This window comes from Cyrtonyx montezumae, unplaced genomic scaffold (assembly GCF_038088225.1).
Source record: "Cyrtonyx montezumae isolate F1298 unplaced genomic scaffold, pur_monq_1.0 scaffold_8, whole genome shotgun sequence".
Classification (NCBI taxonomy): domain Eukaryota; kingdom Metazoa; phylum Chordata; class Aves; order Galliformes; family Odontophoridae; genus Cyrtonyx; species Cyrtonyx montezumae.
This window is the reverse complement of record NW_027072089.1, coordinates 7,206,459-7,232,320: the sequence shown is the minus strand read 5'-3', so window position 1 is coordinate 7,232,320 and position 25,862 is coordinate 7,206,459. Positions and strand designations below refer to the sequence as shown.

General features: G+C 36.4%; 2 protein-coding genes across 7 annotated transcripts in view; both read left to right on the top strand.

Annotated features, from left to right (window-relative positions):
• PHF20L1 (PHD finger protein 20 like 1) overlaps positions 1 to 16,813 on the top strand; it is a 46,252-nt gene extending 29,439 nt beyond the window's left edge. For 3 of the 6 annotated variants that reach the window (XM_065752398.1, XM_065752393.1, XM_065752392.1), the window contains 10 exons: positions 3,103 to 3,321; positions 3,517 to 3,573; positions 4,680 to 4,784; positions 5,838 to 6,002; positions 6,357 to 6,538; positions 8,415 to 8,514; positions 10,566 to 10,761; positions 11,185 to 11,554; positions 14,604 to 14,769; positions 15,721 to 16,813. In XM_065752398.1, coding sequence (XP_065608470.1) covers positions 3,103 to 3,321; positions 3,517 to 3,573; positions 4,680 to 4,784; positions 5,838 to 6,002; positions 6,357 to 6,538; positions 8,415 to 8,514; positions 10,566 to 10,761; positions 11,185 to 11,554; positions 14,604 to 14,769; positions 15,721 to 15,863 — 1,703 coding nt within the window. In that variant the 3' untranslated portion in view covers positions 15,864 to 16,813. The remainder of the gene's footprint in view (positions 1 to 3,102; positions 3,322 to 3,516; positions 3,574 to 4,679; positions 4,785 to 5,837; positions 6,003 to 6,356; positions 6,539 to 8,414; positions 8,515 to 10,565; positions 10,762 to 11,184; positions 11,555 to 14,603; positions 14,770 to 15,720) is intronic. The other 3 variants (XM_065752397.1, XM_065752396.1, XM_065752395.1) reach the window with 1 other exon arrangement.
• Positions 16,814 to 24,619: 7,806 nt separating this feature from the next.
• The window catches only part of TG (thyroglobulin), a 142,622-nt gene continuing 141,379 nt past the window's right edge, over positions 24,620 to 25,862 (top strand). The window contains exon 1 of the mRNA XM_065752278.1: positions 24,620 to 24,704. Coding sequence (XP_065608350.1) covers positions 24,620 to 24,704 — 85 coding nt within the window. The remainder of the gene's footprint in view (positions 24,705 to 25,862) is intronic.

Sequence of the window (25,862 nt, the reverse complement as noted above, 5' to 3'; positions counted from 1 at the left end):
TTTAAACAATACTAGACTAGTGTCCTTCAAATAGAAGGAATGAGGTCTGCTGATTATAGAAACATAAATGGAAACTCACTGTATTATTGCAGATATCACTAAATCATTGCACAAAATTTACCTTTTTGTTTTACGAAGTCAACACAAGAACACTGTGATCAGTTCCTTCACTCTGTAGTTGAGAGTTCTGTGTTCTTCAGTAGACACTGGTATGCTTCTGTACAATTATTGAACAGAAGTACTGCATTATTTGTTATGTTACCTACCGAGTAGACATCATTTGAGCAAGCAATCTGGATTTTAAATTTCAAAGGAAAGTACGGTTGCTTACAAGTAGACCAGTATTAATAGAAGTTGAAGTAAAACCTGAATTGTGCTGATTGCGTTGCACTTAACATTTTTATATTTTTGTTGCAAATAAAGTTAAAACATGAGAAGCTGTGGAGCACTGTGCAACCAAATAAATTATTTTAACATCATATAATTTATTTTGATCTTCCAATCAGATAAAAGCAGTTCCACTGAGTGCTGTTGTGTTTGTAGCACAGCATTCTGTTCTCTGCCTATGCTTGTGTGGTAGTTAGACTTGTGCTGCCTGAACCATGCCAGCCCAGGAAAAGTAGTGCTGGAGTCACATTGGAAGGGAAGCTGTAAATAGCCATGATTTGCATTATTTTTTTTAACGTGAGCTCAATCTCTTCTGTGCTAGAAACACAGAATTTATTTTGTGGTATGGCATTATCATTAGTTTGGCAAGTCTAATTTTGAAATATCTTTACTTTTAATTACAGTCTTCCCACAATTCACTGTGTGGGAGGTGTCTGAGTAGACTCCCGAGTAGGAATAAAATGGTAATTAAAAAAAAAAATAATTGGTAATATCTCCATAATAGATATATTTTTTAAATTGCATATCTGCCTTGTTTCTCTTACTTGCCCTCTGGACTGTGATTGTCTTCGTCTAATTTTGTAGTTATTTGCAAAGCTTAATAATTACAAAGTTAAAAGCTGGTTTGTAAAATTAACATTTCATTTGGAATTTGAGAATTATGGATTTTACAATCTGTAATGAATTATGTAACATTACAGAAAGTACAGATTAAGTTAGTGTAACTTACAGTAATGTCAGTGTAAATGAAAAGCAAGAATACTAGATGTGTATGAACTGTGACAAGAATATAGCAGTATATGCAACCTCAATAGTAATTTCTCTTTTTGGATAACTGTACAAAGGCAGTTTTGAGTGCTCTGTCACTGAGATGGAAGTCTGTGTGCCCATGGCAATTTTCTGCCCATAGAAAGTGTTCCCTGAAACAGTTACCTAATTACTAGTTGCGTGCTCCTATCAGACCTACTTGTGCTGAAATTTGAGATACTAAAATTTGTGTTGTGACTAGCAAACTCAGAGTGTGTCAGACTGTTTTTGATCAGGATTTCTTTTGAATAATGAAATACTAAATTCTTCTAAATGTACAGTCTGGAACTGAATAATTCTAGTAGTTGTTCAAAGGGAGAATAAGTGGAATTTTCATCAAAATTGCAAACCAAATTAGGTGAATTGGGTGATGCTTTTGTGTTTTCTTTAGAATTGAAACAAGGCATTAACAGCATCAAGTTGTGGAGAGGAGTCACTTTACTGAGTTGCTCAAATACACTCATTGAGTGGCAGGTGGCAGAACAATTTGTTCTTTAACAAAGACAAATGTTTACTAAAAAAAAAAACAAAGGAGTACTTGATGCAGTGTTTCATGTTGATATGTATCCTAGTGAGCTAATTGCCCTTGAAACAGAGGAAGGCAAAGCCCTTGAAACAGAGGAAGGCAAAGCTTTCACCAAACTCAGTATTGTTATGGACTAGTGTGATGTTTGATTCAAGCTACTGGGAAGGCTCAAGTAGACTCAGCAGTCGAAGTGTCAGCTCATGAATTAGAAGACCTTATGCAATTTGACAGCTGCGTTTGACTGCTTCCTTGATGCATAGTGTGGTGAAGTCTTGCATTGTACAACTGGGAGTGTCTGACATTTGAAAATGCTGTGTGGTGTGATAGATGAAGCTGCTCCTGCAGCCTTCTCACACTGTCTTTTTGACTGTTTTCCAGAGAAGGCTGTGTAGGAGCTGGAGTAAGTTTCATGTAAAGTGTTTAAAGCATCATAGTAGAATTCAATTGGCCTGTCCAAGCCTGGAATGCAGCCCTGTAGAGCCACCAACAAAGTGTTAGTGCCTTTCCTCCAGAGTTAGGATAAATTCACTAAATTATTTTAACATTGCCTATTCCAAATCAGCTTTGTATTTTTCCTTATCTTGACTTATAGCAGGTCTCCCTTATGATTTGTATTTTTTATTGTGAGGGGAGCTATCACAATATTGATGAACACAATAAGATAGAGCTTTTAACAATATCAATATTTTCCTTTACCAATAACTTTTTTCTTTTTTTATTTGAGGGCTACATTGTACTAATGGAATATAAACATCAGCAATGAATTTGTAATTTTAGGGCTTAATTATGCTAAGTTATTTCCTCACTTATATCTATTAGAGGTAGAAAAACTGCCATATAAGTATAGCAGGACTTACTGAATAGTGCAAAAGAAGTGTTAGTAAATGTTTCTGACTTCTGACAGATTATCACAGTAGCTTGCACTTAATTCAAATGCGGTTCAAATACATAGAATCAATGAAAAGACAATAAACTGAAATGTAAATACATAGTACTAAAAATTACATATGAGAACATACATAATGGAATGAGATAACTTGAATGATGTTAACAGTATCAGCACTTTTGCTGTTGACAGTGACTTCTATTACAGTGAAATGAGAAGGAAACAAAAAGGCTGAAAGTAGGAGCTGAAATACATTTTAAGCAATTTTAAGCAGAAACATAATTTAGAGGTGAATGCAAATTCCAAAATAGACAAGAAAGTTCTTTGGCATGTATTGTTTTGTATGTAAAACTAAGATCTAGGCATTCATATGCAATACTTACGTTAAATATGATTATGTTACTACCAATATTTGATGTTTAAGTGATCTTACTCAGCCAGGGATCTGGCTGCAATCCTTACTGAATGCCTAGTAAATCTGTCTTCTTGTTTTCAGCACCCTCGTCTCATGTACATGCCTTACATCTGGAATTGCCTTTAACCAATAGTCTAAAGTTACCCAAAGGGAGTAGTAAAAAAAAGAGGTCTTCCACATCAGTGAGCTCTGAAGGGACAGAGATACAGTACTCTGTGCCCATAAAGGAGAAATGTTTTGAGAGTCTGAAGGAGAAAATATTAAAGAACGTGATTGAGAAGGACAAGCATTCAGAAGTTGGTAAACTACAATGCTTCTTGTTTCCAGTGCTTTAGAGAATAAAATTAACTGTAAATTGACAGTAATATCATCATTGTATTGCTTGTAATGTATTGTTATGTACCAGTAGAAACTTTTGCAGTCTAGGGGTTTTTACAAGGAAGTGGGGTCACCAGTCAGACACTGCACTGACATCTCATGTTCTTAAATTCTCAGGTGCAGCGAGAGCGGAAAGGAAAGGAAAAATGGAAGAGAAGAGTTCCACAACATATGGTATGCAATGATATTTTTAGGGAAAAAGTAGAAGTCTCTAACATTTACTTGATGCCTCTGAAGTACAAATGTAAGAGTGTAAAATATTTCCAGCTGTATTTCCTTAGTTCAGATCTTAAAAGCTGTTTTAGTGCATGTGACAAATTGATAGTAAAGTGATAATTGTGTAAGAGAACTGATGTTCCCTTAAGAAGGATTTGTGTAGTGCCTGTGAGAGGCCAGAGCCAAAGGTGAGTGTTCTTGGTTGTTGAGTTTTTTTTGTTGTTTTTTTTTCCAGTTTAATAAATAATACTACAGTGATACTGTGTTTATTTTGATGTGGTAGCCAATGAGAACTGGGGTAAAAAAGGAAAATTTTAAGTGTTAAAAGCAAAACATTTGGTAATTCTTGAAAGTAAATCTGAAGCAGGAGACTTCTTTTTTCCCCAGTGTAAGTATTAAAATTTTAGATGGAACAAGAATTCATGTGTGAATTGGCCTCATTTTTTTCCTTGAGGGAAGAGTTATACTTCTGAACTACACAAGAAGATACTAAGACAGATAGATAGATACTCTGTATATATGCAAGAAATAATCCTTAAACATTGACTTTAATGATTTCCTTTCTGTAACAATTCAATTTTCTTAGCTTACTGCTGATTACTTAGAAAATGACCACAGAGGGACAGTGCTGTGAGATATATATGGTGTCTGGGAGAAGTAATAAGTTAAATAGAACTTCCTGAAGTTAAAGTACGTACTTGTCCTTATGCATGTATCGACAGTGCTGATTATAAGTGAACTGCAAAGCCAAAGATCACCATAAATTTTAGTCAAAATCAATTTTCTGTGAAGATAAGTGCTGACAACATCAGCAATTTTATGATAAAGATGTTTCCTTTAAATCACTTTCTTTAAGTGTGAAATGCGTTATTAAGATGACATCTTTTTGTTTGGGCTTTTACACCATTGAAAGCTTTTTCTAGTAAACTGCAACTTAAATAGCAGGTGTAAACTGTTTAATTAACATTGCTTATGCCACTAGAGTAGTTTGAAATTAAAGCGATGAGCTAAAAAGAATAAGCAGTTTGGAGTGACATTGTTTTAAAATGATATATTTTTTTCAGGTAAAAAGAAAGAAAAAGAGAAGGAGAAAAAAGAGAAGAAGGAAAAAGATCATAAATCAAAGCAGAAAAAGAAGAAGAAAAAGAAGAAGAAATCTAAACAGCATGGTAAGTTTAATGTGCAATTTTTGAGGTGAGCCAAACCATTTGGTGCTTTTCTGACATCAGATATTAAAATTTGTTTCTCAACAATGTAAATAAAAATATTAAAAATTTCAGAGAGCAGATTGTGGCCCTAATGTTGCAAGTAAACTTGAGTCTGTGACCTCATTTCTGTTTATAAGTTTACCTCTATGGGGTAGACACAGGGATTTCATAATGTTTTGTCTTCTGTCAGAATTTGCATATGCAGGTAATAATGGTTTTGCTTTTTATCTCTTTAGACTCGTCATCCGAAGCTCTGTAAATGCATCTACCATTTATCTTGTTTGGATATTACAGTAAATCTAGTATCTAATCTGTTGCTAAATTTCAGAGGTTTGTTGTGTGAAATGGGGCCTTTTGGTGCCCCAGGAGGGACCTGATCAAGGTGTGTTCTCCTACCATTGAGTTCTTGGAGATGAGTCGCTGAGGGACAGGTTTCCTGCAGGGGTACAGCAGGGCCCTGCAGTTGTCCTTGTGTTCCTTTGTGGGTGTGTAGGTGGTCTTTTATCATTTAACCTGACAGGATAATCTGCAGTACTTCTAGGAAACATTGCTGACAGTGTTGCAAATAGATCTAAGGAAAAGAGATCTATCAGAAGAATCTCTAAGAATAACAGATGGTAATGGATGAGCTTTAGGAGGAAAAAAAAGATACTGTACGAGTTCTTTCTTATTCATACAATGATAAAACGTATGAAAATGCATTCCTCTGTGTCCTGAGCCTGGTGGGTATGGGGGGAGCATTAAATGTGTTGGTATTTTTAATGCTTGTCTTAATTACTAAACTTCAGTGGTTATTGAATGAAAACCTTCAATGGTTATTCAAAGGTTATTGGAAATTTCTGGTAAAAATGTAATGAAGGGCATTTACCACATTCATGTTCACAGTTCAATCATTCCTAATATCTCAGTGTCTAAGTTCTTTATTTCTCCACTTAAAAAGAAGCGTTAGAAAAAAATTAACTTGCTGCAAGTTTTACTTTTTGTAACATTAACTAATCTTGTTTAACTTTTCAGATTATTCAGACTATGAAGATAGTTCTGTTGAGTTCTTGGACAGGTGCTCTTCTCCATTGACGCGATCCTCGGGAAGCTCGCTGACTTTGCGCAGCATGTTCTCAGAGAAGAATACATCGTACCAGTATCCAAGAGCTATCTTGTCAGTTGATCTTAGTGGAGAAAGTAGGTTGGCTGAACCAAAACTTTCAATTTATAGGTTTAGTTCCTTAGTAAATGTAATTTTAAAGAAAATGTTTCATATCAGATCTTAACGTAGCTATAAATTGTGACTGACTTTAAGTATTTGAAGCGTGTTGAGACTCCTCAGGCTATTCTGTCTTGTGCTTGTGTATCATGTTAGATTAAAACTGTTTTAGAGGTATCATCAAGAAATCTTATCGTACCAGCAGTGCATTTGAGTGTGATTTTTTTGACCTGTGCAAGTTAAGATTTCTAACAGACAAAGTTTGTTGTCTTTTCTTTTTAAGTTTAGACTCTCTTTGCACACACAGTCTCACGTGTATGACTTTTTACTAGATCTTTCAGATATGGAGTTCTTGGATGATTCCTCTACAGAGAGTTTGTTACTTAGTGGTGATGAATACAATCAGGATTTTGATTCAACGAATTTTGAAGAGTCTCAGGATGAAGATGATGCTCTCAATGAAATTGTTAGATGCATTTGTGAACTGGATGAAGAAAATGGCTTTATGATTCAGGTAAAGAAATTAGGGGGGTATACTTTCCACATAAAATTTGTGCTTTTGACAATGCCCTTCTGAGGTGTTGGAGACTGAATTTACATTGAGAGCTGTAAATAGAAATGATCGGTAATGATAAAATATTTTACACTTGATGTGATTCTCCAGCCTATGTGGGACATTTTCTCTTGGAAGTGTTTCCTCTTAACAATTGAGTATGCAGAACAGGATTCTAAGGAAGGGTGAACTTTCCCCTTTTGGTTGGAAAAAATGCTTTTCCTCACACAAATCATTCTCTGTCTACAGACCATTGTAGTTATACCAACATTTCTGGTTCTGCGCTTCACAGTACCTGCCATAGACACGACTGTGCACTCAGTTTACCTCAGCTGTATACAAGATGAATGAATCTCTCTATAAGATCTCTGCCATACAGTTGTATGTATCAGCATCTTTGTGTTGCGAAATTTATGCTTTATCTTTAAAACAGGAGTTTTCAAGCAAGAAATCACTTACTCGTTTTAGAAACTTGCAAGATTTTACCTCAATGTAAAAATAGAAGAGCAGTTGTCATTTGAAGAGTACGTGGTGTCTGTATGGCATCCAGCTGTTTACAGATTGCTACTGCTCTTCATATATGTTTGTGCAGTGCAGTGCACTGCAGTGAGGGGTTGCTTTTTCCATTTAGTAATGAATAATTTGAAGACTTTATCTCAAAGAGTTTGTAGGAGTGATTAGATCAAATACAAAGAAAAGTGAGGAACAATTCAGTAACTTGAAAAAGTTCATTAACTTTTTGTGGTTTTTTGCACTTAAAGGACAGGTATGTTTTCCACTATCAGTGTGATACTGTTTCTTTTAAAAATACTAAGCCTTTAATTGAGATTTGAAGGAAGCAAGAATGACCTGTTAATTGACTTGCTTAGTAAGTCTTTGGAAATGAAGATCTGAAAAAGAAGTATGCAGATTATCCATGGAAGTGCATTACTGAAATGCAGTGGTTTGATGGAGGAATTGAGCAGTAGTTCAGCAATGGTGATAGTAACATAGGAGAAAATGGACCAGTGTAGAAGTCTTTGGAGAGAGGAGAGAAATTTGTAACCCTAGTGGTATGATGAGAGGAAATATGGCTTCGGTGTTCTGAATATGATCAACATACCACAACAGAGGAGAGCCTTTTGAGAGTAAAACAACAGGTATTTAGAAAACAGACAAAACACTCACCTAAGAAATGGAAATGTACCTGAAAGTGGTAGTTTCCTGCCCCTTTCTAATATCCAGTGACAGCCTAATGTTTGCCACTCGTCTCATTTCCATACTTCGTGTCATTGAGAGCAACTAGTTTGCTGTTTCTAAGCCTTCATGTCTTACCACTTCTATTTTGCTCTCCTATTCTCTTATTTCTCCTCTTTCATTTTCTCTTCATTTTCTTTTTCTTTTAGATTTTCCATTGGTGCGATATTAAAAACACATCTTTCTAGCGCACTGGAGAGATGCTTTGTAAATATAAATAATTAAACTGAAGAGTTTTCTGCTTTTCACTATTATGCTGTAATGTATTACATTATCTTTCTACTTTACTGTAATATATTTCTGTCCTATGTTACACTACTAAATATCTAGGTGCTAATTGTTGAGTGTTGTAATAAAATATTATCAAATATTGCGTCTGCATTTTTTTCTCCAGTTTGGAATTTGTGGTTGAGGAAACTGAAGATACCTTTTAGCTTTATGTCTTTGCCTACCCAACACAGATGACCCAAATAAAATGATTTTACTCAAACCAGCTATTTAAGTTAAACTGTTGCTCATTGAATTTTGACAATACAAGTAATGGTTTCTGATTTTTGAATCTGCTTAGTTTTAGTTTTTGCTTTTGTTTTTTTGATGTCAGTGTGAAGAATGCTTGTGTTGGCAGCACAGTGTATGCATGGGATTGTTAGAGGACAGCATTCCAGAGCAATACATCTGTTATATCTGCAGAGATCCACCAGGTATGAATAAACCACCTTTATCTTCAGCTGTGTGCTTGGGAATTTTAAGCAGCCATGTTATGTGTTGCTTGGATTGTTAAAGCTTTGTCGTTTATGTTTGTTACACTTCTTCACAGTTAGGTCTTCTAAGTCTTACTGTAAGCAGAGACTTCCTTTTCTGTTAGTAATGTCTCATTAAGCTTGCTAAATCTTCATCATGATTGGAATCACCATAGCTTTGTTTGTTGAATTGAATTCCCTTGAACCTTTTTTCTTCCTAATGTCACTGTGCTCTGAAAAGACTTTGCGAATGAAACATACTTGTTCAAAAATCTGCCTTGCATGTGCTTGGAATTGGATCTGTTTGTTTAAATACTCTTTTTAGAGAAAAGGACTAATTACCACAGTATGCTCATATGTGCTGTGGATGTTTCATATTAACTGGGATTTCATGTTTGTGTTTGCCTGGAATTGTGTAAATAAGTGTAATATATATTCAGAAATCTGACACTTTTGTTAAACAATAGCACAAGAACAGTGCATCTTAAACTTGGGTTTCTTATCCTAAGTTTGAAACAAAGAAACGTTAGGAAAAGTCTATTTACTGTTAAACTGTATATACTTAAGATTCAAAAGCTTTTGATTTAAAAGTAATTTCTTTCATAAAACTGTTACTCTTAGCAGCTATTTGGAAGAAAACTATATTATTTGGAAGAAAGGTTTTTATATTTGTCTTAACCATCGATACAAATGTCCTCTAGTGGTTTATCCAACAGGGTATCTGAAGCCTATTTGCAGAAGTATAAAATAACACAGTTTTCACTAGTTCTTCCTGAGAAGAAAATTTAGAAATTAGAGCTGGACGGATGTGACTTCTTCCATTTGCCCAAAACTTGAGTGTTGGTTGATGATATAAAGTCATGTCTCGTAGTTCCTTATGTGGTTTACTCTGAGCAATCAAGCCTTTTCCTATTTATAAAAACTAATTTGTCTTGTGTTCTTTCCTTGCACTGTACTAGGTACTTCGTTATCCCCTGCTATATGGAGACTGTGTCCCTAAATTTTATCTTCTCTCCCTTCCTAACCATTACTTCTTTTCTTTCTATGTCAGGAGAAAAAGGTCATTCACAATGTCAGTATTTTAAAGTGTATTGGGATAATGGGCAGAAAGGAGATAGACAGGGTATTCTCCTGAAAGGTATGAAGGGCTTCCATCAACCCATTCTTTGTTCTGTATATGATGATAGTCTGATATGAAATTGAGTGTAAGATATTGCAGTCTTAGTCAGTTTGTTTGTCTGGGTTCATCACTGTAAACAAAAATAATTGCCATTATGTATTGCTCTTTTTTTTTTTTTTTTTGATTAAGTTACTTCAGAAGCATTAGCTAAATACTCATTAATGCCTGTTGGGTTAAAATTGTAGATAATATTGTAGCATGGGATACCTAGTGGCTGCTTATACTGTTATCCTGTCTAGCAGTGTTTGGTTAAAGATCCCTCGAAGAAGAGTTTAAGAATTCTGCTGTCACATACTTTTGAGTTTTCTCTTTTCACAAAGCCACCTGGCTTCTGATAAGTAGTTACTGAATGCATTGTTGAAGCAAAATATTTGTTATCTAGGTGATTTGGGAAAAGCTGTTTTGGACATAACTATGTGAAATCTACTCCCTAACACTTCCATCAGTAATCTAATTTTTTAACTCCTGAAGCTTTTTTAAAATAAAAAATTGAAGTGCTGTTAAGATTTTTTGCAGTTAGATTGACATGCACTGTAACTTGTACTTTAATCACAAAGATAATTAGATTATTCATTTCCAAATGCCATTTAGAGATATTGAGTTTTCGACTTTGCTTTGACAGTAAAGTAACAAGTTTTACCTTTTATTCTCCCTTTAAATCCTAGAAAATTAAGTTTTAGATTATTAATAAATTAATAAGGTCTTGAATCATTCTGTCATGGATGTTAGGAGGCATTTAGGAGATACAGCAAATAATTATAGTACTTTAGTTTTAAATGCAATTTTGCTGTGACTTTAGGCGTCCCTAAATTTGCTTATTACTTACCCCCAGGTCAGAGGTGGAGTGCCAAATATCTTTACGATAAAGACTGGCTAAACAATGGACACATGTGTGGGTTATCATTTTTGAAAGAAAACTACTCTCATCTTAATGCCAAAAAGATTGTGTCAACGCATCATCTACTGGCAGATGTGTATGGTGTAACAGAAATATTGCATGGACTGCAGTTGAAGATTGGGATATTAAAGTAAGTATCAGTTCAGGGTTTATTCTCATTTTTTTATATGTATTTAAGTAGCAGAAGCTAGCATTCCCATGCACATTATTTTATCATGTTAAAGTTGCTTCTCATAAAATAGTTTAAATGGTTCTAGAGCAATGTGTACTTTCATCTGCTTCAGGAGTTAGATTTTGCACAGAGATGGTATATTGAGATTATTTCTGGTATGTTTTTTTTCTGCTGCTTTATTTTTTTTAAATAGCTGACTTGTTAAAGTGTTAAGGGGCAGTGTGGATTTATTCGTAATTGATAACTGACCTAGCAGTGCTCTCTTATGTTTGATAATGGCACTTGTCTGTAGGTGTGGTCTAGCAGAAGTGGATTTATAGTAGTACAACGCTGTGAGAGGTAGTTCTGTGTAACATATTTTTTTTCTCATCTTCGTTGTAGAAATAAACATCACCCAGACCTTCATCTCTGGGCTTATTCGGGAAAGCGAAAAGAACAAGAACAAATAACTCTTGGGGTAGAGAAAAAGATAGTGACTTTTCCACATGCTGTTAATCCTACTGAAAGGACGTGTCACAGCCAAAACCATAAAGAGCCACCTAGTTTACCCCAGAAAATGGAAGAAACATATATCACAAGTGAGCACAGTTACCAAAAGCCACAGAGTTTTGGTCAAGATTGCAAAGCAGTCACTGACCCTATGAGCTCAGATGATGAAGATACAAGTAGTTTTGAGGAAGACCAGGAATTTTGTTCAGAGAACAAAAACTGTTTACAATATTCTTTTAAGGATGATGGCATGAATGAGCAGGTAAGTAAGTCTGGGAAGTTTCTTTATCAGGCAAATACATTTAATCTGATAAAGGTCAAGTACGTAAGTATTCACAGATGATTGTTAGAACTCACCATACTCTTTCACATAAGTCAGCACAAATCAGTATGAGGAAAGTAAGATTGCTGAAATCATTTGAGCAAAGTATTTGGATTGGTGAAGTGCAAAATATGTTTAAAGTGTTTCCTATGCTAAGGTTGTTTATATTTGTTCCTTTCCAATGTTATGAAAGGAAAAAAACCCAGAACTTCAGTGTTTTTTGAAAGCTGGGGAAAGCAGAGCAAGTTTTCTTTTTTTTCTCTTAAACAAACAAACAAAAAATACAAATAGAAAACAGAATTAACTGAGATTTGAGTATGATAATAAACATTAATTCTACTCTCAACAATGATATTACCTAGAAGTCCACAAGTAATAATTAGCCAGTTTAAAAGTTCTTTGGAGTCTTAATACTGCATATTTCTTCTAATTGAAGTTTTCACATTCTTTTAAGTCAGGTTTATATTTGGTAATGTAGTATCTCTTTCTTAGTTTTGCATTACGTGTTTGAATCCATTACATTGTGGAAAAGAGTTTAGTCTGGTCTTAGTCATAAATTCTCTTTAAGGAAAAAAACACCCACAAAACAACAACAAAAAGCAAACAAAAAAAAAAGTAAAACCTTTCTGTTTTCTACAATACCATCTGTGAGAATAAATTGCCCAACTCATCCCCTTTTTGAAGTACAGTTTCTGATGTGGAAGAAATGAGTAGGATGCATCTTTTTTCTTCTAGTTTTAAATGTGGCATGTAAGCTGTATAATCTGAATGGAAAATTTTGGCTCATTCTAGTTAGAATTGGCTGTGCTGAGTTGCATGTTTGTACTCAATTTGTGTAGTAAGTGGACATGCAATGGTGTTAAACAGGGTTTCCTTCCTAAAATAATTTATAATATTTACAATGGCCATTTATTTAGAACTAAGAGGAAAACATGAGCAAAAATAGAAATAAAAATGTTTCCATCAGAGACTAAATCATATAGTTGAGGAGCTGGGTGCTCTTTCTTCCAAACCAGAAGATCTTCTGGGACTGTCAAAATACTTTCCTTTGGGATGCCTTAGCTCATCTTCCAGTCAGTACTTAGCCTTTGTACTAAAATCACTGTCTACACTTAAGTGTGTTGAAGAGCACTCTTGGTTTCTCCATGAGCTACTTTGTACTTACATTAAGATTGTGCTGATACTGGCACTGAAGTGCCATTTTCACAGGAAGAGGCTTCTATCTAAAGAGCTCTCTTCACTTCTCCTTGTCAGACTTTGCATTCTCCCTTCTAGATTCCTGTCTCTTCCCAGTCATAGAATCATAATATCATAGAATGGCTTAAGTTAAAATCTACAGATCTGTTGCAGATCTTTTATTTTGCAAGCCATGACTAGATTATTTTATTCAGATCCCTTTTTGGACTGTACATTATCTTTTTCCTACTGAAAGCGTGTGCTTGCGTCATCTGACTTATTTATTCTTCAACAGCTGTTCTGCATTCTACTTCTTAACACTTCTTTCAGCACTCCTTGGTAGCCTGCGTTGATCTAGCTTCCTGGTCTCTTAGCTTAGAGCAGGGCCTTTTAGGTTTTCAGTTATATTTTATGAAGTGACCATTTCAGTAGTCTGGAAATTGTCAGGAATGAGGTGTTTAATCATTATATAGGGTATTTCCAGTGTAATTATTGAGGAAGGTAGTGTGAATAATCAAAGTGCTAGGGGGGCAAACCTGATACATCAGAGATGGAAGATTTTACCTAGTTTGAGAGTTTAGAGGCATTTATGACTTTCAAAAATGATCTTGGTAAATAATTCTTTGTGAATATATGTGCTTGTCCTCTAGACTCGCTTCCAAAGCTGCCAGCAGGATGGTCCAAGTTGGACTTAAAAGTAAGACTTAAGCAGAAATTAACAATTTCATTTAGGAAGTGACTAAAGATCCATCAGTTCCCCATTTCCTGGTTCTCATACTCTTACTGTTGATGATGGGGAGAAGAAAAGTGTCAAGTCTGTGACACGGAAAGAGCTTCAGCACTTCACCAAATAAATGTATCCAAATGATAAAGTTCATTCCTTGCCCTGACATTTGCCATGCACTAACTCTTTTGAGAGCACATATCTTGAATTTTCCTTGAATTAAGTCTCTAAAACAGGATCATCAATAGTCAATTAACTTCCATCAGATATGAAGTCTTAGTGGGTATAAAACTGAAAATTCAAATCCTGCTAAGTAATGGAGATTCTGAACACTTTGATTAGTGTGTTTGTTCAGTCTGTTACGCTTCCTTTTTACATAGCCACTGGCTGAAACCTCAGATAGAAAAAGATAAGTACTGTTTGCTGTCTTCTTTGAAATAATTAGTTTCTTCAAAGCCAGCCAATCTTCCACATACAGTCCATTTGCATAACGTGGCTGTACAGCTCTCGTGTTACTGCCATGTACCTGTCCCTGAACATGTTTAATTCTGGCTAAAACCTGTGGTGGCAAGTTACAGGGGATCACAGAGGGGTAGGAAACAAGGATTTCTGTTTGAAATAACAGATAAATGGCCAGCTTTGCAAAATAATGACTTCTGACATCTTGGGTATGAGTGTATTTTGTGCAGTTTGCCTTTTTCTCTGGCTATACTTGGAGAAATCCTTTGGGTTTTGCGTATTTTTATTGGCGTTACACTGATGCATTTCAGCACTTCGTGAATTGAGTCACAAAATAAAGCAGAAATACAATCTGTCTTACTGCATTAAACAAAACCTTACCTGCCCTCAATCTTACCTCGCTTCTCCAGTAAAAAAAACATGTTCATTTATATCGAATTTGCATTTTATTTGATTTAGTCTACTGATGTGTTATGATACGTGGCTGCTGAGTATGCTTTTTGTCAAGGAGATGTAAGTACAGTTCTAAAACATTGTAATGTATTGTGGCACTCAAGGGTCAAAATGAACATTAGAAATTAAATAGACGCTCTTAAATGCCAATTTTTTCTTTCTGTTGCCCCTATGAAGAAGAATTCTGCTGAAGGAAACACTGTGTTTGTTTGTAATGAAAGAAAAGGCTCAGAGGAACAAGTGGATACACATCTTCAATGGCAGCTAAATCTCCTTACCCACATAGAGAATGTACAGAATGAAGTCACCAGCAGAATGGACCTTATTGAAAAGGAAGTTGATGGTAACTGCATTTACAGATACTTGTTAATGTGCCTAAAATAGCTTATTTCATTGCCACTGTAGCTTAGGAGCTCAGGATGCTTGAGCTGAAGCCTGTAATGTCAGACTTTAGGTGTCTAGTCTCTGTCCAGATGTGGATCATAAAGCTGATGGCCATTTTTCTGCTTGATTGTTTGAGAACTGACTTGATTGTTCTATTACTGACAGTATTTAGGAAAGGTTTTGTTCATTCTGCCTTCATCTTTGGTTTGCTATGTTAGCATGTGTAACTAGGTTAAGAAAAAAAAACAGGCTTCTTGGGAAAACATGCCTGAGAATTATACTGAGAAGAGAACATTGCAACACATAAATTTACTCACTAATTGTAGAAAGTTAGGAATGAGAGGGACCTGAGTGCACTGTATTTGTAAGAGTCCTTAATTTTTTGACAAATAGTTATTTCTTGTTTGCAGTTTTATTACTGCCTCATATGAGGCATTTTTTCTAGAAATACAAGGTTCATCTTTTCCCTTTTTGTCTCTATGAGCATAGAAATTAATTTGATAGCATTTGTTTGAAGACTGGAAAACTGTTCTGTATTCTGAACCTTGTAACTAGGAGCTTGATAAAGTGACAGGTGTGAGCCTAGAACTTCACTGATCCTGGCATTAACAGACTGCTTCTTCTGTTGCAGAACTGTCACAGATAGAAGGCTCTGGACAGAAGTTTCTTTTTTTTTATGTGTAGACAGTAAATTGTTAGCCAAGGTTGTAATTTGCTCTTGTGTATCTTTTTATAGTAACAATCAAATCAGAAGTTATGTTTGAATTGTTGGAAAAGCCACAGCCTTATTCAACAATTTTTTTACTTTTTCCCCTTCTTATTAAAAATAAAATATTAAAGAAAGGTTTAATATTTCTGAAAATTGTTTTTCAGATTCTTTCTAATGAATTTCTTTGTTTTCCTTTTGTAGTTTTAGAAAGCTGGCTTGATTTCACTGGAGAACTGGAGCCACCAGATCCTTTAGCAAGATTGCCTCAGCTGAAGCGACGTATTAAACAGCTCTTAGTTGACATGGGGAAAGTACAGCAAATAGCAACACTTTGTTCTGTATGACAAAAGGAAGAATAAAGAAATAAAAATAGGTTCTCTACGGTGAATTTTCTTACTAGCCACAAGACTGATAGGAAGACAGCAAAAAGCTGAGCATTTATATTGTTACTTTGCTGATTACATTAATAGCCTAAAGCTTTAGGGAGTGGAGAGGAAACCTAAAATAAGCAATCTGTTATATTGGAAATCTAAATATTCCTGTCCAAACCTCAAGATATGCTGTATTACATACTGAGAAATGTTGATACATTAATATGATAAACGAGGAAACTCCTGCATACAAGAAAGCTGAATACAAACTGCAAAGAGCAATTCTATTTTGAAACACTTGGCAGTAAGTTCTAGATTCACAGAATTAAGCTGACTAAAAATTTTTGAACTGCATTTTTACAAAATTCTTGTCATCAGTAGAAGACACGGAGAGATCTGCATCCTCTCTACAAGAACAGTTTATAGATTATTTCCTTTTCTCATGAATGTTCAGAAAAATTAGCATACTAGCTTTGATTTTGAAAGAAGCTACTTATCACAGTCTCCTTTTCAAAGTATTTTTTTAAATAGAAGATTTTATTACAGCACCCTTAGGCTCCTTTAAAATGCAAATGGTGAACAGTGGTCAGATGTGCCAAATAACGTTACAGCCACTGGAATGAGGTTTTCATTATGGCTTACATGATGTTTTTTTCCATATTCCTACTTGGTGCCAGCAATCCATCCAAAATTGTATCTAGTTTATATTTTTTATGTTCTCTCGCAGTATTCAGGATTCAAAGTACAATTTTTGTCCTGGGTAGCTCTGTTCTGGTGTTACTTCACCATCTCCTCAGCTGGGATGAGGAATGACAAGAGCAGCAAAAACTGGCTGTCACTATACTGAACCACTAGAATAAATATTGCAATATACATTGTACAAGATTTATTTTTTTGGGAAAAAAAAAACTGAACAACAACAACGACAACAAAAAAAACTTCCAGCTTCAGTAAATGCAACATCATGAAACCAAAGGCAACCTAGTTGCTCTATTAGCTTCTGCTGATTTATGAGCCCAGGACTCTCCCTGTGCTTATAAGTTGCCTCTGTCCCCAGTGCTACGTACATACTTGTATGTGTATGTGCATACATACACATATACATTTATACATACTGCAGACATTTATATCCACGCATCTAGTTTTATTACGATAGACTATAAGAACTGGTGGTTAACATAAAATGTCACCTTTTAACAAAGTTTCTAAAATTGAAAATAATGTATGTACAGCTTTTGAAATTTGTAAAATATGACTGTTAAAAGGAGGCTATTTAACTGATGGCAGGAAGATACTTGAACATTTTATGCCTCACATCTGTTTATCAGTTCTAGTTATCTGTATAAATGCATTTTAGAACCGATAGACAGTAAACTTGAATTTACCTTTTTGATAAGAGTACAAGCCACTGTACATTCAAAAATTATTTAAATTTGCAAACACACTGTTCTATATGTAAGGTACTGTATGTAAAACTGTTTATTAAAACTATTCTGCATACTCTACATTTTCAATTTTTCTTCCTGGTCTACATACAAACGTGTATTATAGTAATGTACAGACATCAGAAATTCTTGGAATGCCTTTTGAGGATTCATAAAACTGAAAAAAATGTGCCAAAGATGGTTTAACTGGGAAAGACTTTGCAACCCGTGCACTGAACTTTTATGATAAAAGCATTATTGAGACAGTAGCGTGGCTACTGAGAAAACCTTTCCTGATATTTGTTGTCTGTCTGTCATGTCTGAAGTCTTGATGTCCAAAACAAAGAGGAAGCCCATGTTACAGAGAGTTTCCTATTCAAAACATCTTGTCACATCAAGCTTGCAGTATTGCAGAGTACAGAAGTAATTGTAGAATCACAGCTGGCAACTTTGCAATACAACAGAAGTGTTTGTCATTTTTATAACAGCTGTTAATAAAGAAAATACTCTGATGTGTTATATAGTTGGATGCTTAATGGCTTAATATGAATAGTTGAATGGCCTACTTCCTTTTTGATATGTGAGACTTCTGTATACTGTTCACTTGCTGCATATCCTTGAATGTGTTACTGTGTGATCTATATAAGAGAAGTGTAAATCCAGCTGAACTTACTCTGAAACAAAGCAGGGTGTATTTATATACTTACACAGCATACACTGTAGCAACGTTATGCAGTGTCTGTGTGATAGAGCATGGCTATAAATGTTATGGAAGGTGGAGGTGAATAGGAAATTGCAGGGGGGAGGAGCGAGGTTACCTTCTTAGCGAAAGAGGTGGAGAAATGGTATCTGAAAAGGAAAATAAGGTCAGAGCTAAAGTTGCCTGTGCATTTTTAACCTGTCTTCTGTTTGTGTATGCAGCAGTCTCTATATTTTCATGAGTTCTCAACTTTGTCTCTCAGGATCCTGCCTTATTTGGGATGGACTGGCTTACCAAAGCAACTAATCTGATTAATACTTATTTTTGCCTTCATTTCCAGTGTACTCAATCATTTTTAATAGATACACACCTTGCAAGCATTCCCAACTTGTAAGAAAATATAATTCCTTATGGGCAGTGCTGTTACACGTTGTGTATTGCTTGAGCGCTTCACAAACTCGCCCAATTCTTTCTCAAACTGCAGTGTTAGTCTGTGACACCTGAACATCAGTGTTGGCCCCAGTTTCTCCATTCCTCAATCCTATGGGATGCTTTTGAAGCATCCCACGTTCTTTAAATACAAGTCAAGTGCCATAAAGCAGCTGAATGTTATGTGCAGAACGTAACCTGCAGTTGATTGCTTAACTTGTTGGCCAGTCAAACCTGATGTGGTCTGGTTCATACAAGTATGTTTCCTAATTGGCCTTAGCAAGAGATTCTTTTTTTGTGTGTATGTTATTTTCCATCTGTCTTCCTGCTTCCTCAGTAATTAAACCAAGTACTTACACACAATCTATTTACAGCATCAGTTACCTGGATGTGAATTTCAGTTTCTTGTGATGGTTGGAGGTGGACTGCTCCAAGGAGAACATAATAGTTTGTGTTGTTGTGCTGATTGTTTGTGGTACCTGTGTGCAAAAAAAAACTAAAATGGAGTTTTTAACTTTTCAGCCTTCCTTTTTAATTAATAAAAAACAAAAGCAAAATAACCCCAGGACCTCTTGTGAGGTACAATACTAAATGGCGAAATTTTGGAGCCTTTAAATGTCACGTTTTTGCCTGATATTTGCCCACCTTGTTTTCTGTCATGGGAATATGAGGAGTGATTCATTATTTCAAACCCTTCTTCCTGTGACAATGTTGAAGGCATCTGCATCAGGATTTGTAAGTTGCAATGGTGGTCATTGGTATTACAGTCGTAAATGGAATGGTCTTGCTGACGTGGGGTAGCCCCTAGTACATGGTTTCTGATGATGCTGCAGTTATAGAGATACTTCAAATCAAATGGCAGGAGGTGGATTGGAAGATAGTTCCTATAACCCTTTTCTTGGGTAACTGTAGGGGGAAGTTAATGCCCCTATTTTACGTGTATTTGTTCAGATATGCAGTGGTTTACAGCTGTAGAACCCTGTTATTTTTCTTAGGAGATGAGTTGCTATTTCTTTGCTGACTTGCAAAGAACAGAACCTGTTTTCCTTGGGTGCAGTCCTCTTGTAGAGCAGACATCATCTGCTAATTCATGAATACCTGAGATTCTGCTTGCTCTTGAGCTCCTTGCTCTTCCCCTGGTTGTACAGAGATGCTGATGTGTGAAGGGGGTGCGTGCAGCTGTGCCATCTATTTGCAAATGATGTCAGTTTAAAAGACTGGAACCTCGCATTTGCTCTCTACTGCTTAATAATATTGCAGTCTGTCAGATTTAATTTCACAGTGCTTATGAAGATCAAAGCTTAATCACTCTCTAAACATCCATTGCTATCTTTGTGGTTGATTGGTTGCTACTTCTTTCTCTTGCACTGAGTCTGTATTGCTATCGGCGATCATGTTACAAAGTTTTTGTTGTGCTGTTATGTCTTCAGTGCTGGGTGTTTAGGGGTCTGTCTTCAGCAATAAGAATTATGCACTATGTGTATATCTGTTATAAATGGAAAATATGATGGAGCATGCAATGACTGTGAAAATGCACAAAGAGCAGGTTGAGCATTTGGCTGCCATTCTGCACCAACCCTAACAACTCAAAGGAAAAATTAGAGACCGCGTGGAGAAAATGAACTAGCACGAACAAGCCAGACTGAATAACTACAGTTAGTCCAACTGCTCTTTACTTCAACCAGCAGCTTCCTTTGCTCTAGAACTGGCAAGAGCCATGGGCAACAGTGTACTGTCACCGAACACTCTGACAGAGGCAGCAGAGCGCTGTTATGAGATCTATGAGATACGTTAAATACTTTTTTATGTGATTTATTTTTTATAATAGCAATAACGTTGGCTGCATTCTAATACAATAAAGCTCGTTGAGTTTGTTATGTGCCTGGGCTCCCGTTCAGTGGACTTGAGTTTTGATGAGTTAGTGTTTGTATACATTTAAAATCACAGGGAATCTTTGTCTGTGTGTTTAGCCTATAGTGAATGAACTACGTACAGTCATGGACGTTCTTGTTTGTACAAATCTCAAAGCTATGAGGTTGAATCTTAGCCCAGACCCAAATTATGTGATCAGTAAATTATTCACAGAAACGAACACTCTTACTGAGCATCAAAGTAACTGCAAGACTTCTATGTTCCTGAGTTACTTCAGTGTTTAACAATTTCAAGGTTTGAGTTTTGCAGTGCGTCGTCTTGAAATGTGACTCTCCAAATATCATTACAAAAGATCTTCAGTGTGTTTTACTGATTTCTTATATTTTTACATTGCCTATAAATGATTGTTCTACGCTTCACTATTGTAGGAAACAAATATACAAACAGTGCTGAGAGAGTTCCTCTCCTAGATGTAGTGTGGACTTGGGCATAAATGGTAAGCAGGAGATGAACAAAATCAGGCAGAACAGAGTGAGACATTAATATACAGAAATTGTTGAGTTGTTCACATGACAGAAAATAATCTTGAACACTAAAAATAAAAAATAAACCCTGGATATTGTTATCATTAGCAAAGGCACCATCTCAAAGCAGTCTCTCAAACAATACAAAGCTAAATTCAGATCTTGGAGTAGCATCTGAAATGCTGTCTTCTTGTCCTGAGTCAGGTCGAGGATACAGTATTTCATTTTAGGCAGAAGGTTGGTGCAAGTTTACATTTGGCAAATATTGAATCTTAGTATACAAATCTATCCATTGCTTTACTGCTGATTGCAGAGCTGAGGTCTGCCTGGGGTTTCCTAATGTTCTTCTTTCTGGGTTTTGTGAGAATAAATGTTTGTCTACTTTCTATCACTGAGGCACTGTTAGATACATCATGGAAAACTGCTATCTACTGTAGGATATATATGAAAATATGGAAGATATTTTTCTTCCATAAGGGTATGGAAGGAACAAAAGATAATTTCACCTATCCTAGAAATAGTTCATTTCTGGAGGGACAAAGGCAAATTGAAATGCTGTCAGATGGGCTTCTCTGAAAGTGTGGTCAGCTGCTGAAACTGGTGGTTGAGTCACCGTTCCTGGAGGTATTCAAGAAATATGTACGTGTTGCACTAAGGGGTGTGGTTTAGTGGGGAAATATTGGTGGTAGGTGGATGTTCGTTCTAGATGATCTTGGAGGTCTTTTCTAACCTTGGTGATTCTATGATTCTGGCTGACAAATGGTAATAAAACAACAACTGTGAGAAGTCCTCTGCCCGCTTTTCCGACCTAGCCCAGTTTAGTGTTCTGGTACTTCCCTTTCGTACTCTCAATTTAAAGAATGTGTGAAGTAACTGAAATTTCTAGTATCTGGTGAAGCTACGCTTTATTTCTCTTCTCATCGTCTGAGTTTGCATCACTTAATTCATTTTTGCCCTTTTTGAGGATTTAATTAATGGTAATTGCCAGAATTGTGTGAAGATGTTTGAAATGAGATTCTTATGCTTGGGAAGAAGTATACTGAATGTAAAATGTACTGCACTCACAGATAAAGAAGTAAGTTGTTAAAGGATTGCATGGTTTTTATATTGTGTTCTTGAAATGTAGGAGAGGATGGACCAAAATTTTTTCCCTGTTCAACTCAGTCCATTAATTGAAAATCAATGAAATACATGATATGGGAATCACCTGACAGTTTTCAGTTCTTGAAGTTGTAACTTCCAATTCACTGCCTCGTTCAGAAGTCCTCCTTAAGGACATTTCTGAATCTAAGATTGGTTTCTCAGGCTCCGGTTTGGAGTGAAAGTAACTTTTAAGTCTGTACAAATGTTTGTATATTCATTTATTGGAAGCATTTACCCTTTGATTTTTTAATATATAAATACAGGACTTACAAAAGCCCATGCAGTCTTTCTATTAAGAAAGCGTATGCGAAACTGGAACACTAGATAAATGAGCTGTTTCTCTCTGAAGATTTTTGTGATTAAAATAAAATGTTTCATCACATTGACTTTTTTTTTTCTTTCCCCTACAATTATGGTCTAGATTGAGTTGCTTTAAATGAAACCTTCATTTCCATCACTAAAGGAATGATTTTAAAAACAAATAATTTTAAGGCCAGATTGTCTGCATTTGCTCCTTTTTCACACTTCATTGATGAGCTAATTGAGATGTTCTTCCATCTTGTCTCAGGTGCTAAAAATAGAGCTTAATACGTCCCTGCACTGAAGGGAATGTTATGCACTGAGGAATTTCTTTGAATTTGACTAACCATTGATCACAAGTGTTTTGTTTTGTTTGTTTTTTTTCCTCTAAAGACTGTGGATTGCTTATATTGTTGTGTAAACTACCCATTTGATTTCTATTTTTTGAATCCATGGATCATTGCATCCCCCTGATCTTGCATGTGACGCACATTTAGAAGTAGTCTAAGGACACCACATGCTAGAACACTTATGTCCCACTTGATCCTTGAAGAGATTTTTAAGACTTGGCTGTTCTTCTCTCTAGCATAGTTCAGAGGCCGTTTTCTTTTTTCTTTTTTTAAAGAAATAAAAGCAATCATGAGTATCAATGCTGTGTAGGTGCTGTAAATTTGTAGATGTGTCGATATTTGCACATTGCTTGTTTCTATTAATAATAGATCTTGATCTCCTGTCTGCCTTAGTTCATTACCGACTTTGGTAATGACCTTTGGTAGTCAGCAGAGAAGGAGGTGGAAAGTGAACGTTTACCATAAGGAGCCTCTCTCTCCCATTTCCTATACAAAGAGCCTGAAGGACAATTTTGGACTAGAAAAAGTGGGTTAAATAAATGTATGTTGGGTTGCCATCTATACAACATTCATCATTTCCCAACTTGATCTTTCTGCTGGCTACTGATTTCACTCAGATCCAGATTAGGTTTCTCGAAAGTCAAGTTCAAATATAGTCCTAATCATTTTTAAAACTGTTAGTCGTGCTAAGGAAAGCATGATGTGCTGCTGACTGAGGTCACATTTACCATGCATATCAAATGCTGTAGCCCAGGCATGTTCAGCCTGCAGGCTGCATGTGGCCTTGCCTGTCCTGTCCTGGGACTCTTCCCCACTGAGCATCCCAGTTTGGCCTTAGGCCCACCCCCTTTGATCACAACACCCATTGCTTGCAACAACCAAACAGTGTGAGATTAGCATTGAACATAAGACATGGGGATTCACAGAATCATGCAATGGTTTGGGTTGGATGACCTTTAAGATCATCTAGTTCCAGTCCCACTGCTATAGGCAGGGATACCTTCCTATGTGAAGGAGCAGTGCAGTACTCATTCAGGTTAGGGCAAATAATTGTATGCATTTTGATTCACTGGCCCTGTGAACAACAAAAAATATGCAGCTGTATTTTCTGTTTTGATCATCTAGTCCTACCAGCAGCCCATCACCATCATGCCCAGTAAAACATGTCCCTGTAAGTGCCACATCTACATGTTTCATTAACACCTTGGGGGAAGGTGTCTCCCTGGGGATCTTCACACAATGTGGCCCAGGCAAGCAAAAGGTTAGACACCTGTGCTGTAGGACTTAAAGAGGTCTACAGCCCAATCACAAAGGTCCTTGAGTCGCCGTTACTGCAGGTGCTGTCTTGGCTGGTAAGAGGATACCTGAGTTCTGGGCCTGGTTGTTCAGCTGCCTTACAGAATTGAAAGCCAGTCCTTGTAATTCCTTGGTGCAGGTAAATAATGACAGACGTTAAAGGTGCATCAATAAAAACAGATGCTCTGGAGTCAAGTAAATATATTTCTGAAGTGTTTTAGGTTCAGGGCCTTGATTGTAGTAAGTAATCCAAAAAACTGACTTCTATTAACAAGCTTATATCACCTGGAGAATGTATATCACCTGGAGAATGAAGCCTCAGGAGCTAAGCTACTTCCAGCCAATGAAAGCAAGTGCTTTCACCTCAGCACAGGGTGACAGCTGACACGGGGCCATGTCAGTGTGCTTAATGTGTATGTTGATGGAACTAAGTCCAAATCCAGCCCGTGACTGCTGTTTGTTCTGCTTTCCAATGGCTGGCCCCTGTAGTGCTCCCTGGAGGGGGATGACAACTTGCTGACGGAAACCGTGAGGGCAGTTCCAGGTGAATGGACCTCTTGTAGTTTTCTCAGAAACATTGTATGCGTCACTCGCCCCACTCTATGCCCAGTCTACCAGCACACAGTGAACCTGTCTGAGCTACAGTTGCTATAAAAAGGCAGTTGAAGGCCACATGCTGTGACACAGAGGTATGGAGCTCTCCCATCGCATGATGGGCTCCATCCCAGCGATCACCTTTCTGTGCTTCATTAGTACAGCAGCAGCCAATATATTTGGTGAGTATTCTTGTTCTTTCACGTTGCTCATATCCAGTAGAGACTGTGCTCCTGTGATCTTTGTGCTGCTCTCTGCATTGTTCCAACTAAGCAGATAATGAACTTAAGTCTTGCTTCCATCGCAAATGTGAATGGTGGTCGTGTGATGTGCAGGCTGAGTTTGGGCTTCAGGTTAAATCCTAAACTGTGAGGGCATCCACATGATAAAGATTGTCTGAATTCAGTACATCTGGATTTTGGGTGGAGAAACAATGTTTTCTGGAAGAACAGGATGGTCTAGAGAAGAGTGGAGAGAAACGAGTGGTATGAAAGTTTTCTATTCCTGTGTCCTATCACTGAGTTTAGAGTTCAGTCTCAGTTTAACATATCGCCTTGACTGAATGCTGTCAGCAGTTCTTTTTGGTCTATTTAAAGAACTCAAGTTTGATTGTCGTGAAGGACCAGCAATGTAAGTCATCCACTAAGGTTTTACTTCAAGTGCCTTAGTAAGCTGTCCAAAGCACTGTTCAAAGGGACCTTCACACATCTCAGAGCAACTGGTTCACTCACAGTTGAGATGAAAAGGATGTGAGGGTTGTTTACACGTGGATATCTGTAGGTGAGCTAACATAAAATCCCTTACAGTCTTGTGGCAATTTTACATAGGCTTAAAGGGATACCATAAAAACTCGCAGAGAAAGTGATTTACTGTTCTGAGGTGCACAGAAATCACCTCTGGCTCAAGTCCATGAAATCATTGAAAACTGAAAAGAATTCAGAATACTTGTGATGTATTTGCACTACTATGAATTCAAACCAACTCAATCTGTTCTGTAAAAAAGAACCTACAGAATTTCACTGTTCTCTTAAAACAGTAGACAAATTTGGTTTGAATGCATTAAGAACTGAAGAATAGAATGTCCTCTTTATTAAGAGAACAACTGGTGGTTTCAGCAGCTAACCAAATGTAGTGGTAGAGATTGAGAAGTGCTCCTAATATCAACCAGTCTGATGCTAGATACTGATTCTTTTTAGGTCTTCCTTTGATTAAGAAGAAATGTCTTTCCTTTCTATTGAATAGTGGCTATTGTTTAATTTTACTGAGTTTCAATAAATAACAAATACTCAGAAACATATCACAGTGATGTCCCCCCTGCTGAGGATCAGACTTGGCTGAGT